At 39.3% G+C, this 13,091-nt stretch overlaps 1 protein-coding gene across 2 annotated transcripts; it reads right to left on the reverse strand.

Annotated features, from left to right (window-relative positions):
• Positions 1–1,582: 1,582 nt before the first annotated feature.
• Positions 1,583–12,798, reverse strand: LOC127431010 (N-acylethanolamine-hydrolyzing acid amidase-like). Of its 2 annotated transcripts, XM_051681190.1 has the most exons (11): positions 12,550–12,798; positions 12,268–12,432; positions 12,035–12,158; positions 11,841–11,931; positions 11,695–11,771; positions 10,831–11,003; positions 4,909–4,971; positions 4,734–4,800; positions 4,495–4,523; positions 3,892–3,958; positions 1,583–1,863 (listed from the first exon to the last, which is right to left on the reverse strand). In XM_051681190.1, the coding sequence occupies exons 1-11, from the start codon at positions 12,726–12,728 to the stop codon at positions 1,846–1,848; spliced, it is 1,053 nt and encodes a 350-aa protein (XP_051537150.1). In that variant the 5' UTR covers positions 12,729–12,798; the 3' UTR covers positions 1,583–1,845. The 2 variants fall into 2 exon arrangements, with proteins under 2 accessions (XP_051537150.1, XP_051537158.1); XM_051681198.1 differs by lacking the exons at positions 1,583–1,863; positions 3,892–3,958; positions 4,495–4,523; positions 4,734–4,800; positions 4,909–4,971 and adding an exon at positions 9,746–10,552.
• Between the last annotated feature and the right edge of the window lie 293 nt (positions 12,799–13,091).

Here is a 13,091-nt window from a genome sequence, read left to right on the forward strand (position 1 = left end):
GGTTTTTGGTTCTATATAGACAATGTATAAATTGTAAACAACTTTAAAACAACCTTTCTGAAATCATCTGGGCCTTGCCTATATATCAAAATTGTTTTAAGATTTCTTGCTTTTATAGATCACCTTTAAATTAGATTTGATACTGTATTTAGTACCTTTATTTAGTTTTTATTTTCACAGAAGACCTATTATGAAAGACTGCACAGCTCAATGTTGCACAGTTTATTTTTATTTTCATAAACAACAAGCCATAACATGTACAGAGCTGCAGGAATGGTAAAACTCACCTGGTGGGTGCTATTTCCTCAGCATGTCACCCACATGTGCCCATCTATCATACTCCACTGGTGCAAGAGTAAGTCAATGCAAAGAGCAGAAATACAAATAAACAAACTCATGAAGAAAAAAGGATGGTCACAATTGTCCCCATAACCCCATATCCACAAGTGTCCCCATATCCCCAGATGGACCTTTCAATGTCCGGACCAAAAATCCAATATTTTCCATCAAAAATAATATAGGACAGCGTAAACAGCATCTAAGGCTTTCAGTGTGTGGAGTGGTTGTGGCTTCTTAACAGTCTTCTGCTGTGTAGTTGACTTAATTAAGTGAACCATCCCCAAAGGGATTAGCTAAATGCGACTTGACTGGACTTTGTATAGGAAATGGCACTCTCTTAAAGGGCAGCCTTTGGCAGCAGATGGAGATGTCTGGAGGATGTTGGCATATCAAGTATAGCATAAATCCAAGGTTGTGAAATATGTTACAAAAAAAATAGAACTGATGTAAAAGCCTTTCTTGCCTTACCACATTTTATAATAATTGTAATGAACTTAACGTAAATCCATTGTGATATTTAGGAGGCCTGGGAAGCATATATTAGATCAGTTTTGAAGATCAAATGGTTCTTCAATTTAAATTGAGTATCTCATATACAACAGTGAGAATTTACCAGATGTGTGCTTAAGGAAATCTGGCTTTATCAACTTTGAGTATTGCTTGCGAGAATAAATGATTACAGAATAAGGGGAAAAGGGTAAGCTGTGCCACTTTTCTCTAGGATATGGAACCATGTGGCTTGCGTAATTCAATTTGAAATGTTTAATGCAAAATGGCAATGCATTTCTATACTAGACAAGGGGACATTTTACTTTATATTTAAGGATGTCTACTATCAACTGAAATAACAAGAGGGTGTCTATAACATAGGGCCATAGAAATAAGACTTAAATGTTAGGGGTGAGCTTAAGTAATCATTGGGTAATATGTAAACAATTTACATTAAAAATAAAAACAATAACACTACATCATAAATTATATAATTCAAATTGCATTATTTTAAATTTTAAAATAAGATAATTTTATTAAAAATAAGACAACATTAGTATTTGTAATAGTATTTCCTGCATTTGGATGCAAACTATAACCATTAGTTTAGCCACTGACACAGCTTACCAAAAAGTTTATGGTTAATCTTTACTCAAATAATTAAGACGGCTGTATGAATTGGAAATTCAACAACATTAAAAATCTGATAAACTGTGTTCTTTGGTAATTTTCAAAAATTAATAAGTAAAAACAATAGCTGTCATCAATTTATTTATAGAATCTTTGATAATTTATAGAATTACTTCTGATCAGGTGAAATACTTTGAACAATAGTTTTGTACAATGTATTAAAAATCTAAAATCTTGTTAGTAAAACTTCCCTAAAAATCCATTCAGTGTTAGGTTTAAGAGGGAAAATTGTGATCAATACTGTTAAAGTGATGTTTAAAAGTATTTCGTTCTCCTCATTAGATATTCAAATTAAGCAGGGGAAAAAGAGATGGTCAGGAGAATGCCTTATTCCATCATACACATCTGTGAACAGAAAGAAATAACCATCAAGAAAATCTGTAATAAAACAAAACTGATGGTGTCAGCAAAACAGACAGGTCAAAGTTAACTTTCCTCACTGATAACACATGACAAGAGTGAAAGTCTCAGCTGACACTGATCTTACAAAAGCACATGCAATCCAGTTATTCACCCTGATACTTGTGATGCTACATGCTAGTTGACAATAATAAGCTGATGTCATTTGAGAGACGCAGAAATCACCTCTTAAATTATGACACAAAAGCTGTTTCTCCCAACAAACCCACTTACGTTCCCAACCCAGACAACAAGCAATTAAAACTTGAATGACTTCTCCACTATAAAGAAATTATGGCAGTAACATTGGAATGTGTACTGTGAATCTGAAGATCTACAGGTGCATCTCAATAAATTAGAATGTCGTGGAAAAGTTCATTTATTTCAGTAATTCAACTCAAATTGTGAAACTCGTGTATTAAATAAATTCAATGCACACAGACTGAAGTAGTTTAAGTCTTTGGTTCTTTTAATTGTGATGATTTTGGCTCACATTTAACAAAAACCCACCAATTCACTATCTCAAAAAATTAGAATATGGTGACATGCCAATCAGCTAATCAACTCAAATCACCTGCAAAGGTTTCCTGAGCCTTCAAAATGGTCTCTCAGTTTGGTTCACTAGGCTACACAATCATGGGGAAGACTGCTGATCTGACAGTTGTCCAGAAGCCAATCATTGACACCCTTCACAAGGAGGGTAAGCCACAAACATTCATTGCCAAAGAAGCTGGCTGTTCACAGAGTGCTGTATCCAAGCGTGTTAACAGAAAGTTGAGTGGAAGGAAAAAGTGTGGAAGAAAAAGATGCACAACCAACCGAGAGAACCGCAGCCTTATGATTGTCCAGCAAAATCGATTCAAGAATTTGGGTGAACTTCACAAGGAATGGACTGAGGCTGGGGTCAAGGCATCAAGAGCCACCACACACAGACATGTCAAGGAATTTGGCTACAGTTGTCATATTCCTCTTCTTAAGCCACTTCTGAACCACAGACAACGTCAAAGGCGTCTTACCTGGGCTAAGGAGAAGAAGAACTGGACTGTTGCCCAGTGGTCCAAAGTCCTCTTTTCAGATGAGAGCAAGTTTTGTATTTCATTTGGAAACCAAGGTCCTAGAGTCTGGAGGAAGGGTGGAGAAGCTCATAGCCCAAGTTGCTTGAAGTCCAGTGTTAAGTTTCCACAGTCTGTGATGATTTGGGGTGCAGTGTCATCTGCTGGTGTTGGTCCATTGTGTTTTTTGAAAACCAAAGTCACTGCACCCGTTTACCAAGAAATTTTGGAGCACTTCATGCTTCCTTCTGCTGACCAGCTTTTTAAAGATGCTGATTTCATTTTCCAGCAGGATTTGGCACCTGCCCACACTGCCAAAAGCACCAAAAGTTGGTTAAATGACCATGGTGTTGGTGTGCTTGACTGGCCAGCAAACTCACCAGACCTGAACCCCATAGAGAATCTATGGGGTATTGTCAAGAGGAAAATGAGAAACAAGAGACCAAAAAATGCAGATGAGCTGAAGGCTACTGTCAAAGAAACCTGGGCTTCCATACCACCTCAGCAGTGCCACAAACTGATCACCTCCATGCCACGCCGAATTGAGGCAGTAATTAAAGCAAAAGGAGCCCCTACCAAGTATTGAGTACATATATAGTAAATGAACATACTTTCCAGAAGGCCAACAATTCACTAAAAATGTTTTTTTTATTGGTCTTATGATGTATTCTAATTTTTTGAGATAGTGAATTGGTGGGTTTTTGTTAAATGTGAGCCAAAATCATCACAATTAAAAGAGCCAAAGACTTAAACTACTTCAGTCTGTGTGCATTGAATTTATTTAATACACGAGTTTCACAATTTGAGTTGAATTACTGAAATAAATGAACTTTTCCACGACATTCTAATTTATTGAGATGCACCTGCAAATACACCGAATTTTCTAAAAGTGGAATCAGGTGGTGTTGTGGTTTGTTCTTACATTTCTGATGACTGTTGTGTAGTGGTCAGGTATGGCTGCACTCATAACTGTTGTATAAACTGTGATCCTGGAGAGCAGATCACACTCAAATTAAAGCATTACTTCACATGGACATCAGCATAAGTTTACAAAGAACCCACCAGTGAGACAAGGCAATATAGACAACATAACTGAAAGATCCAAAAATAAAGTTAGATCAAATTGACTGAATTTAGAAACAACATAGAGTCTAAGCCTTAGAATAAAGGCGGCTGAGAGTTCAACAAAGATAAATACTTTGACTCTTTTGAATTTCAGCTGAGTGCCTAATACAATGAGTGTCTGTGAAAATGTAAGTGAATAGGCAGACGCTTTCACATGACTGGTTTCAGCTCATTTGCCTGCAGTCAGCAATGCATCGTGTAGTTAGATAATTCTTTATAACATTACAATGTTTATGAGGAAGTACTGAACTCTGTATTCTGTATAAAAATGTACCACTGGTCACCACATAAGAGAAATGAGCACTCTATTTATGGATGAACACAACCATAACATATATCATCTGACAAAGAGTCAGCAGTATGCCAAATGACTGCTGTCAGCAAATGACAAAGTCCTTACCGGTTACATACTGGAAACACAGATAAAACCTGTAACAATAAAAACAACATGGTCACTGACTCAACATATGCGTAAATGTTGACAGAATATTATATCATAGGAGTACATGCTATTATATCATAGGAAAGCATATACTGTAGATCTATAGCTATAGTATATTCCTCTACCAGATTGGCACAGAGATAAATGTCATAACCTATGACAATAATAAATGGCCAAAAAAGGATTTGTTCACATACCTGATACAGAGAGTCCATACTAATATTATCTTGACCAGTGACATTCAATGCTTTCATAGCCACCTCTCTGAAAAAGACAATGAAATGTAAGAAAGAAGTCCTCAAAGGAAATTTGCGCAAATAAATACTCATTTATGATCTCAAGAGAAGGATTAAAAAAAATACGTCTACTTGCCGTCGATTGTCTTGTTTAGGGGTGGGTAGCCAGTGGTCATAATTTGTTTCAACTCTGTACCAACTAAAATAAGCAACAATTAAAATCAAATGTAGTAAACACATTCAGGTAAATGCTGAAATCATACTAAATATGTTAAATTATAACAGAATCATACTGTTCACAAACACTTCGCTCTGGCACTTCCGGGTTCTTTTGGAAGTGAAGAAAAGAACTGCTGTCAATGGGTGTGTGACAGGTTTGTATTTGAAGAGGTAAGGAGGAAGCGGGAGACGGCGTAGTTCGTTCAAACTACAGTCTTTATTACAAACAAAACAATCTTCGCTTTTCAGCATAACGCCCTCACACGCACACATACACACTGTTGGAAGCTCAGCTCTCTCTCCCTACCCCGGTAGTCTGGATTGCCCTTTTAAATCCCTCTCCGCTCTCACTGCAAACACAAAACAGCTGTTAAGAGGCGATTTCCCGCAGGTGTCAATCCTTACCGTACTCACTCTCTCTGCCTCGCTCTCCACAGACGTTGCTCGGCCACGCCCCCACCACCACATACCCCCCATCGCCTGACTCAGGCCAGGGGCCTGTGACCCACTCCCCCCCCCCACTCCAAATTTCCAGAGAGGACCTCTGCCACTGCCATCTGCGCCCCCGGCCTGTGGACCACCTCAAACTTCAACAGCTGGAGAGCTAGATACCAATGGGTGATGCGCGCATTGGTAACCTTCATGCGATGGAGCCACTGGAGCAGGGCGTGGTCCAAACAGAGGGTGAAAGCACACCCCAACAAATAGTACCAGAGGGTGAAGACCGCCCACTTGATGGCCAAACACTCCTCCTCCACTGTGCTGTACATTGTCTCTCTCAGCGAGAGCTTATGACTAATGTACAGCATGGGGCGCTCCTCCCCCTCCACCATCTGAGACAGTACCGCTCCCACCCCCCTGTCCGATGCATCCATCTGCAAGATAAAGGGGAGAGTGAACTGAAGTCAGGAGAGTGCAATAATGGCCCGCCGCATAGTGCAGCTTTCACCCGCGTGAACGCCTGCTGACATAGCTCCGTCAACTGGACCAGATCTGGTGCCCCCTTTTTAGTTACATATGTCAGCGGGCTTGTGACGGTCGAATAATTAGGCACAAACCTGCAATATAGCCAGCCAGCCCCAGGAACTGTCTCACCTCCTTAATGGTCTTAGGTCTCGGGCAGGTTGCAATCACTGTGGTCTTATCAATTTGGGGCTGCACCAGTCCATGACCCAAGTGGAAGCCCAGATACCATAATTCCACCCGTCCAATTGCACACTTTTTAGGGTTTGCCGTGAATCCCGCCCAGCTCAACGACTTCAGGACAGCCCTCAGATACCTGCAGGCGCCGCTACCAATCATTACTGAAAATGATGATGTCATCCAGATAGGCAGCGGCGTAAGCAGCGTGCAGTCTGAGGATTCTGTCCATGAGCCGCTGAAATGCAGCCGGGCCCCAAACAAACCGAAAGGAAGGGTGATAAATTGGTGTAAGCCAAACGGTGTGGAAAATGCCATTTTTAAAACTGGTTAAATCCAGTGTCAAATAAACCGATTGAGCAGTTCATCAATCTGAGGCATCGGGTACACATCAAATTTAGACACCACATTGACTTTTCTATAATCCACACAGAACTGGACTGAGCAGTCACTCTTCAAAACCAACACCCCCGGGTTGGCCCAGTCACTGAGGGATTCTTCTATTACCCCCATATCTAGCATGGCCTGTAATTCTTCCCAAACGACTTTTTTTTTTTTTTTTGTGCTCAGGTAACCGGTAGGGACCACTACCCCTGGGGTCATTTAGATATGGTGCTCTATGAGATTCGTATGACCGGGAATAGGCGAGAACACGGAGAATTCTCCTTGCAACCTCCCTGACTTGTGACAGTGAGAGGTGGTGATGATCAGGGTGACACGATCGTGGCTTTTAAGTTCACCTTCGGCCCAAGCTCCTCCCTCTCCAGAACTACGGTCTCTAAAGTCACGGAGACCGCCTCTCTCCACGGTTTTAGGAGGTTGAGGTGATTAATTTGACATGCTCCACCTCTATCCATTCGCTTAACCTCATAATTGATTTCCCCGACTCTGCGTGTGACCTCAAAGGGCCCTTGCCACTTGGCGAATAATTTAAAGCTCGATGTTGGAGTAATACGAGAACTTTATCTCCCAGTGCAAATTCCCGTATCCCCTATTATACAGCCCGCTTTGACGTTCTTGAGCTTGGAGCAAATTCTCCAGTGTTAATTGCCCCAGTGTGAGGAGTTTTGCTCTCAGGTCATGAACGTATTGAATTTCATTTTTGATGTTTGAAGGTCCCTCCATCCAATTTTCCCATGGGACATAGAGCATGCCACGTGGTCGATGCCCTTACAGTAATTCAAATGGGGAGAACACCGTGGAGGCTTGCGGGACCTCTCTAACTGCAAATGATAGGGGCTCAAGCCACTTTCAAGCGTCTTCATGCACGAACTTACAAATCATGTTTTTTAGTGTCTGATGAAATCGCTTGAGCAAGTCGTCCGTTTGAGGGTGATAAATGTTGGTCCAAATCGATTTAATCCCCAATCATTCATACAGTTTGCGTAGTGTGCGTGACATAAACATCATGCCTTGATCAGTGAGGATTTCTTTCGGAATCCCCACTCGGGAGATTATTCCGAAGAGTGCCTCCGCAAAACTACGTGCCCGGCTGTCTGGATTGCCCTTTTAAATCCCTGTCCGCTCACACTGCAAACACAAAATAGCTGTTAGAGGTGATTTCCCACAGGTGTCAATCCTCACCATACTCAATCTCTCTGCCTCGCTCTCTTCACCACAGGGTGCTTCTCTCAAATTGAGCTGAAAAACAATACTTTTTGGCCGTTGTGTGGTTGAAACAGCGTGTTTCTGAAAGATTATTGAAGATTTGTGCTTCTTTGAATTTCCATCAGGATTGTTGGATCAGGATAAACTCAACTGATTTTTCACAGATCACTCTAATTGAACACGTCTGCTCTGAGACCCACTTTCACCACAGCTGCTGTTGGTAGACTTGAACTTTTCACTATGAAATTGCACAAACACCAATTGCAAACGGCTGTTTTTAATTTCCAAAGTGCAACAGCTGTGACAGATATGAGGCTAAATATGATCTACCGATGATCTTATATGAACAAAAACCATAGGTCTAACGGGATGAATGGGACCCATTTCCACCATTGCAGGGCATAGGCTACAGTGTGTCATACTGCTAAAATTATGTATTTGCAGTGATTGTGAATACAGTAAGTAACAATTTTTAAATTGAAAACAGCTCTTAAGTTTGAACATGGAATATGATGATATTGATGTCAAACATTACAGTGCAAGAAAAAGTTTGAACCCTTTGGAATTACCTGTATTTATGTATAAATTTGTCTTAATCTGGTTTGAACTTCGTTGAAGTTACAATAATGAACAAACACAATCACTTTTAAATAACACACAAACTATTGTATTGTTCTTGAACATATTGAATACATCATTCAAACATTCACGGTGTAGGTTGGAAAAAGTATGTAAACCCCTTGGCTAATGACATCAACAAAAGCTAATTAGAGTCAGGAGTTCGCAACCCTGGCATCCAATTAATGAAACAAGATTGGATGTGTGGGTTAGAGCTACTTTGCCTTATAAAATGCACTCAAAGATATTGAGTTTGCTATTCACAAGAAGCATCTGCTGACGTGAACCATGCCTAGCAAAAAAAAAAAAAATAAAATAAAAAAAAAAGAGAAAGACCTACGATCAAGAATTGTTGCTTTGCATAAAGCTGGAAAGGGTTACAAAACTATCTTGAAGAGCTTAGATATTCATCTGTCACCAGTTAGACAAACTGTCTATAAATGGAGGTGATTTTGTACTGTGGCTACTCTCCCTAGAAGTGGCCGTCCAGCCAAGATGACTCAAAAAGCACACCACAAAATGCTCAGTGAGGTAAAAAACCCTAGAGTGACAGCTGAAGACTTGAAGGAATCATATAAACCACGAATGAAGCAACTGCTTTCCAACAAAAACATTGCTGCGTGCCTGAAGTTTGCCAAAGTCCACCTTGACACTCAACAATGCTACTGGAAAAATGTTTCGTGGACTGATGAAACTAAGGTTGAATTTTCTGGGAAGAACACAAAGCACTACGTATGGGTAAAAAAGGCACCGCACACCAACATCATTCCAACGGTGAAGTCAGTGGAGGGATCATTGTGATTTGGGGCTGCTTTGCTGCTGCTTCGGGGCCTGGACCGCTTGCCATCATCAGAGGGAAAAATTAATTCCCAAGTTTATCAAGATATCCTATAGGATAATGTCAGGGTTTCTGTGCGCCAGCTGAAGTTTAGTAGAAGTTGAGTGATGCAGCAGGACAATGACTCTAAACATCGAAGTAAATCTACTACAGAATGGCTTCAAAGAGAGAAAATCCACCTTAACCCAATAGAGATGCTATGGAATGACATTAAGGGAGTCATTCATACCAGACATCCTAATAATATGGCTGAACTGAAGCAGTTCTGTAAGGAAGAATGGTCCAAAATTCCTTATGAAACTTAGAATCGACCAGTTATTAAATCCAAGATTTCACTTTTTACCCAGCACTGTGAATGTTTAATAGGATTTATTCAATGAAGAATTAATTGTGAGTTGTTAGCTTAATGTTGTTTGTCTATACTTGTGACATTGATGATATTACATTTTATGACCAATTAATGCAGAAAACCCAGCTAATTCCAAAGGATTCACATAATTTTTCTTGCCACTGTATATGGTTAAATAATTTAAGCAGTAAAGAGGCATAATAGATGCATAGTTTTTATTTGTATATGCCATATTTCTTAGGTTTTAGAAGTGTGTTAAGCGTGTAATGATGTGTATTCATAAACCTGTTTCAAACAGGCAAATTGAATCAAGTTAAAACTGGTTTTTCAGATTATTCAGAAAGAACCTCAATTTCTTCTCTGTAAACCATAGATATCCCTTTTTAACAACATCTACAAACGTTAATACATTACATAATGCTTAAAAGATTATTAAAACTGCAGCACTGCTCATATCCACCATTGAAATTTGTAGCAGAAAGAACCCGGAAGCTCAACTGCCTGTGTGACGTCAGATTAATTTCAGCCATCTTGGTTCCAGAAGTATTTTTCCCATTCATTTCTATTATAGAGAGTTCATAAAATCCTTTATAAAAGAGTGCAAAGCCATCAACCAAACAAACCAGCTCCAAAGTGAATCACAACATTACAAACCTTGATTTAAAGCATTTGACAATTAGACAGAAAGACGAAGGTAGAAGACTTTTAATGAGGGAATGAACTACAGTTCCATGAAGCACTGCTAATGATGTAATTGAATTAAATGATGGAAAATATAAAACTAAAGTTGTTGATAAGTACAGAAACAATATTTTAATTTTACTGCAATATATTCAAATATAGAAGTAGTTTGAGAGCGTAGGGGAGACCGACTAGATTGCGTCACTCCCAGCGCATCATGGGCGGTCAACGAAGATTTATTTGGTGCTTTGTTGCCCGCAGTTCTCTGATTGGTGGATCTTACTCTGCTGTATCATGGATTGTGTAGTGTTTCCACCAGGAATACCGCTATTAAACACGATTTTTAAACAAAGTTGATATAGCACAGACTGATGACTTCAACAAAGGCATATACCAACAGGGTAGGTCTGTCTTTAAAAGTTAAGTAATCATTCCAAATCATTTCACTTATGGAGACAATGAATGGGATTTTTACTTCCATAACCAGACTGATGCCCTCTATTGCAACATTCTGATGATCTTTGGTTCAAATGGAGTGTAATTTTCCATTCAGTTATCAGATGTCATTGTTTTTCATTCTAATGGTTGATAAAGTGTCTGCTTACTTTCCATTGAGTGGATCCAGGGACCAGATATCAGCTGATCTTAGCCTGTCTCTGGTGATAACCACACCTTCGCCAGGATGAGTGCCACCCACAACGTAATAAACATCTGTAATGATTGGCACTTTGGCCAGCCTCATTGCTGCATCCTGGAAATCCACAGCATTTTCAAGAGTCTAAAGAAAAAAACAATTAGTTTGAGCAATCCAGATTTATCCAATGGAATGGTCTCCTTACAAGTCTTTTAAGTCAAGCCAAACTCATCGGTCATAGGCAGAACAGGAGACGATCATGTAGATAGGAACCCAAGTGCAGTTTTATTAGAGTAAATGCAAAAAAATAACTACAAATCAAAACAAGGAACCGGAACATAACAAGAACTAAACTAGACTGACACAGATTTCAAATAAGATGTTACAAACCAAGCATCAAACAGGAACACAGTCATCCACAAGCAAAAAGACATAACAGCAAAACAATACTCAACAAGGAACAAGAGAAAACAAGGGCTAAGTTTTGACAAATCTAAACTAGTAACAAGATAACAAGACTACTAAAACATGAACCAATGACAAAACAGCACTGATAACAAGTTAATAAGACAATAAACCAATGAGAACAGAACACATGAAACAAGGGGGTCACATGACAAGAAAGTCACAGTGAATTAAACTTCAAAATAAAAGACAAGATCTAAATAGTTCAAAATGGTAAACTAGATAAACCCACAAAGTTTTACATAAACATAAACAGACAAAACATTACGGTAACAGTAAGTAAATCATAGTTGTGTTTTCAATGGAAAAGGTATCTGGAAATATTGCTTTGTATTTAAACATTATATACTGTACATTTGTGTTCACTCACCTCTCGCACTAGCCAGCTAACTGGAGAACTTTTTAACAAAATGGCTGAGATTACATTCTCCCACCAATGTCCCTTATCTGTGGAAATCCATGCATAAATAAAATCCATGCAAATATTCACCAGATTTCTTTAAAAGGTGTACCTACTGCGTTCATTGCCAGACACTGTAAACTTGTTGGGGCTTTGTCCTGTCCACAACCCAACATAACCAGCAAAAGTAGTTCCCCTGTATGCTACCTGGACAAGACAAGATAAACAATTTTTATATGACATTCTTGAGAATGTAAAAAAAAAAAAAACATCTGATTATTTTTATTTTCACTCTAATAGTCACTGATACCTTTCCATTTTTTATGAAAAGAATGTCAAGAGTTAGATTTCTGAGTACATCATGGGGGTAATCTAGGTTTCTGCCGTGGTATATATTTCCCTTTGTGTCCTGAGTTACAATACTGGTGCAGAACCTGCATTAAAAGCATCCACAATGGCATTGACAACAACAGCAGTCTAACCAAAACACTTCAAAAGAGGTAATATACCACAAATCATGCACTATAAATTAACAATACTTACGCAGACACTTCATATGCAAAGTTTAAAAGTACAATATCTGAAATGTCAGATCCATAGATTGAAGCCATGCCCTTTATTTCTCCAGCATATGGCTGAGGGATGTACTCCTCCAGCGCTCTCACTACAGGTTTAATGGCATCATGGACCCATTTAGGAACAGTCGTGCTGCAACGAAATAATGTTATAAATGTATTAGATGTTATGGGTTTTGAATCTATTACTGTTCATGTGCCAAAGGTGAAAGGTTTTAACAGGCTCGAAACGAAAATGACTGATACTTACTCGATCACTTCAGATGCTGCTTTTCTCAAGAAATTAATGTCAAACAAATTCTTCAGTGGAGCCCAGCGCTGATTTGCAGGCACATCCAGACTGATGTTTACCACTGGAGGAGATAAATCAGCTGTCGATACGCCAAAATATGTCACGCCGAGAAACATCGGAAAAATATTAAACTGCATGTTGAAGATTTGACACGAGCTCTCCTTGTGTTACTGACACATTGCCTGTTGTAATTGAATGCAGCATTGCAGGAAGTGAAACCAAACGTCGCCCTTCACACAACTTCTCAAAACAAGGGGATTGGAGGGAGTATTGTGACAACACATTAACCAAAGAGGGGAAGTGTTCACGCAAACTTTAGCATGCTTTTTGCCTTGATGATGAACATATCAAATTAAACTATAAGGGCGCTTTCAAGTTTGTTTGGGGTGGACGAGAGGTCTGTTTACTATAAAGCTTGGATCGTCCGGTCCGATTAATGTTTCTGATACTCCCCTAATGGGCCCTAAAGAGAAAAGAATATCTGGCAATCGCTTTTAGAG

The sequence above is a fragment of the Myxocyprinus asiaticus genome, chromosome 3 (assembly GCF_019703515.2).
Source record: "Myxocyprinus asiaticus isolate MX2 ecotype Aquarium Trade chromosome 3, UBuf_Myxa_2, whole genome shotgun sequence".
Lineage (NCBI taxonomy): Eukaryota > Metazoa > Chordata > Actinopteri > Cypriniformes > Catostomidae > Myxocyprinus > Myxocyprinus asiaticus.